We start from the raw sequence: 917 nt of genomic DNA, 5'->3' as shown, positions 1-917 counted from the left end.
GTAGCCACAGAGCCCCCCGACGAACACCGAGAGCCCCAGCACCTCAGGCAGCAGGAGCCGCAGGACGCCGTAGAAGAAGCCGATGACCAGCGAGGCCGGCACGGGTGGGAAGACCAGGCGGGAGCTGTCGAAGGGCGACTGGAAGAGGAGAAAGACAATGAGAGAGGCAGCTCCCAGCCCACCCCTCCGGCACATCCCCGCCAAGCACCAGGGTCGCCCGTTCGGGAGAGGCCAACACCAAAGCAGCACCCAGAAACCCTCGCCAAAAGATGTCCCCGGCATGGTGAGAGCGGGGTGGCCGGTGGCTTTGGCTGGCAGGTCCCTGAGCTCCACTGGAAGGTTTCCTCCATCGAAGCTAGAGGGAGCCCATGGCTTTTTTTGGCCTTCACCTAACCAACCCCAAGCTTGCAGATTTAACTCCAGCTCCTCCAAGCTCGTCTTGCAGCCCTTGCTGGTATTAGGTAAGGGCACCGCTCGGGGCAAAGGTGCCAGGAGTCACGTCGAACACGCACCGACAGGCTCTTCCTGAGCTAAGGCCACCGGTTCCCACAGCCCAGCGGGCGCCGGCAGAGTCGTAAAAAAAGGGGCGACTCACCTTGTGATGCTGCCCGTGCAGCAAGAAATGCAGGGTGATGAGATAGTAGTTACTAGCGGGTGGCTTCATGTGGAAGACAAAGCGATGGATGAGGTACTCAAGCAGGGACCACAGGAACATCCCCAGGAGGAAGATGAGGGGGAAGAAGTATTTGTGGACGGGGATGGAGTACTCTACACAAGGAGACGTGCAGCGGTCAGCGGGGCGAGGTGATGCGCAGGTGCTCCGATCCGTCGCCGTCCTTCCCCGGCGGGAAGCTCGGCTCACCCTCCTGCTCGCCTCTCGTCGCCTCCTGCCCCCAGCCACCTTCCCAAACCACGTT

General features: G+C 61.6%; 1 protein-coding gene across 1 annotated transcript in view; it reads right to left on the bottom strand.

Moving 5' to 3' along the window:
- FA2H (fatty acid 2-hydroxylase) overlaps window positions 1-768 on the bottom strand; it is a gene marked incomplete at its 5' end in the record, with an annotated part of 1,687 nt that extends 919 nt beyond the window's left edge. The window contains 2 exons of the mRNA XM_009871531.1: window positions 6-138; window positions 596-768. Of these exons, the coding sequence (XP_009869833.1) occupies window positions 6-138; window positions 596-768 (306 nt within the window). The remainder of the gene's footprint in view (window positions 1-5; window positions 139-595) is intronic.
- Window positions 769-917: the final 149 nt, after the last annotated feature.

This window comes from Apaloderma vittatum, unplaced genomic scaffold, assembly GCF_000703405.1.
Source record: "Apaloderma vittatum isolate BGI_N311 unplaced genomic scaffold, ASM70340v1 scaffold29860, whole genome shotgun sequence".
Lineage (NCBI taxonomy): Eukaryota > Metazoa > Chordata > Aves > Trogoniformes > Trogonidae > Apaloderma > Apaloderma vittatum.
This window is presented reverse-complemented; position numbering and strand designations above follow the sequence as displayed.